Source organism: Odontomachus brunneus, unplaced genomic scaffold (assembly GCF_010583005.1).
Source record: "Odontomachus brunneus isolate Ranch 3 - 2012 unplaced genomic scaffold, Obru_v1 Obru_scaffold_135, whole genome shotgun sequence".
In the NCBI taxonomy this organism is placed as follows: Eukaryota; Metazoa; Arthropoda; class Insecta; order Hymenoptera; family Formicidae; genus Odontomachus; species Odontomachus brunneus.
Genome location: NW_022639585.1, coordinates 224,727 through 226,901, shown reverse-complemented (window position 1 = coordinate 226,901; position 2,175 = coordinate 224,727). Strand labels below are relative to the sequence as shown.

Sequence of the window (2,175 nt, the reverse complement as noted above, 5' to 3'; positions counted from 1 at the left end):
ATATATATATATATATATATATATATATATATATATATATATATATATATATATATGCATATCATTATTGCGTATTATTTGGACCGGATGAGGAGGGGCAACGGTGGAGTCGGGCATACATGGATAGCAAGTCTTAAAGGATAGCAACCTTTGATTTCGAGAGACTGACAGCTGTGTTATATGGTACAATAACATTGTTTCTCTCTGTAGTCGCCGTGCGCTCGGAATCGCGCCAGAGATGTCGCTTCCGAACAGCGTCTCTGAGCATCATCTAGAGAGAGGAGAGTGTTGTGAGCGTGGAGCATCAGGTAGAGCTCAGTGGTTTAGAGCAATTGCCCGACATACAAAAGACGAGTTCGAGTCCCGGCCAAAACCGCGCTCTCGATATTTTTCTTTTTCTGAAACAAAAAGATATGCAGATCTTGAACGCACGGTGTCCCGCCGCCACCTAATATACCTTCCTTCTTCTATGGAAATTATACGCAATAATATGCGTATATATATATATATATATATATATATATATATATATATATATATTTACTTTTATTTTTAATATTTAAATTTATTGGAAATATGTGATTTTTAAAAAATGGAATGTCATACTCAAGTTATAAGATTTTGTGGGAGGGAAGGGGACATAATGTAATAATACTATATATATTAAAGTATTTTTTTTAAAGTTAACTTTCATTTTTGTAATGGAATTATGTAGTGTTTTCTTTTAGTAAATTAATTTTCCTCATATTAACACACACACACACACACACACACACACACACACACACGCACACACACACATATATATATACACGCGCATACAAAATGTTTCCTCTATGTTTGTTGATATATATTCTTTTCTTTCTAGGTATGGGTGGACGCTGCAACACAGGTATTTTTTTCTTTGGGACCAGGCTTCGGAGTGTTGCTGGCTTACGCAAGTTACAATAAGTATCATAATAATGTTTACAAGTAAGGACGCAATATCTTATATAATATGCATGATGACAATGCATATACATTTAATATTAATGTTCTTCACAGAGATGCCCTCTTGACTAGCTTGATTAATAGTGCGACATCTTTTATCGCTGGATTTGTTATATTTTCCGTACTCGGTTACATGGCACATGCCAGCGGAAAATCCATTCAAGATGTTGCTACAGAGGGACCTGGTTTAGTCTTCATTGTTTATCCAGCAGCAATCGCTACTATGCCTGGTTCAATGTTTTGGGCGCTTATTTTTTTCATGATGTTACTCACACTTGGTTTAGACAGCTCGGTATGACTTTACATTACTATTATCTTAATGTGAACACTTCATTATTTAAGAAAATATTTATTGTGCTCGTATATGTTTGCTAAAGTAATTTATTGACACAAACGTACATTATAAAATCATAGATATTTCTAATCTTTTTGTACCTTCGTTTATGTACTCACATATACACACGTATGCACGCACGCATGCACACGCACATATACACGTATACATACATACACACAATAAGGATTATTAATTAATATTATTATTCGTATACATGATATTATTATTCGTATACATAAACCTTTTGATTTATTAAAACTGTATACAGAATATCGTACACTATAAAAAAATTGATTGTAACAATTAAAATCGAGTTGAACAAATTTAATTTTTGGTTTGTTTAGTAAACTTAATTTCTGATTTGTATATAGCGAACTAATTGTCTTAATTTTTTCAGTACAATTTTAATATTCTTGTAATCTCTTATTTTCATCAAACGAGCTAATCATTTTAGTAAAATTAATTATTCACGTTAAACGTTGATTTCACTATCCCGAAAACGGTAATCAAATAAGCTGTCAAGCTGGTCACCAAGAATTAAATTTGTTCAACTCGATTCTATTTTTTACAATCAATTTTTTTATATTGTACCATATTCTGTATATAGTTTTAAAAGATCAAAAGGTTTATGTATACGAATAATAATATTATATATACGAATAATAATATTAATAATTCTTATTGCGTATACTATATACAGGGTGTTCGGAAAGTACCGGGACGCCCGAATATCAGGAAAAATATAAGTTTTACAAAAAAATGTTTCAGACAAAAGTTGTGGCGTTTAAAAAGATGTATTTACTGATCACATCAGTTTGACCTTGGGTTGCGTAGCGAAGGTCAGGTCA

General features: G+C 32.0%; 1 protein-coding gene across 1 annotated transcript in view; it reads left to right on the top strand.

The window, feature by feature from the left end:
• Positions 1 to 2,175, top strand: part of LOC116850174 (sodium-dependent dopamine transporter) — a 400,294-nt gene that overhangs the window by 319,152 nt on the left and 78,967 nt on the right. The window contains exons 7-8 of the mRNA XM_032828139.1: positions 869 to 972; positions 1,045 to 1,282. Of these exons, the coding sequence (XP_032684030.1) occupies positions 869 to 972; positions 1,045 to 1,282 (342 nt within the window). The remainder of the gene's footprint in view (positions 1 to 868; positions 973 to 1,044; positions 1,283 to 2,175) is intronic.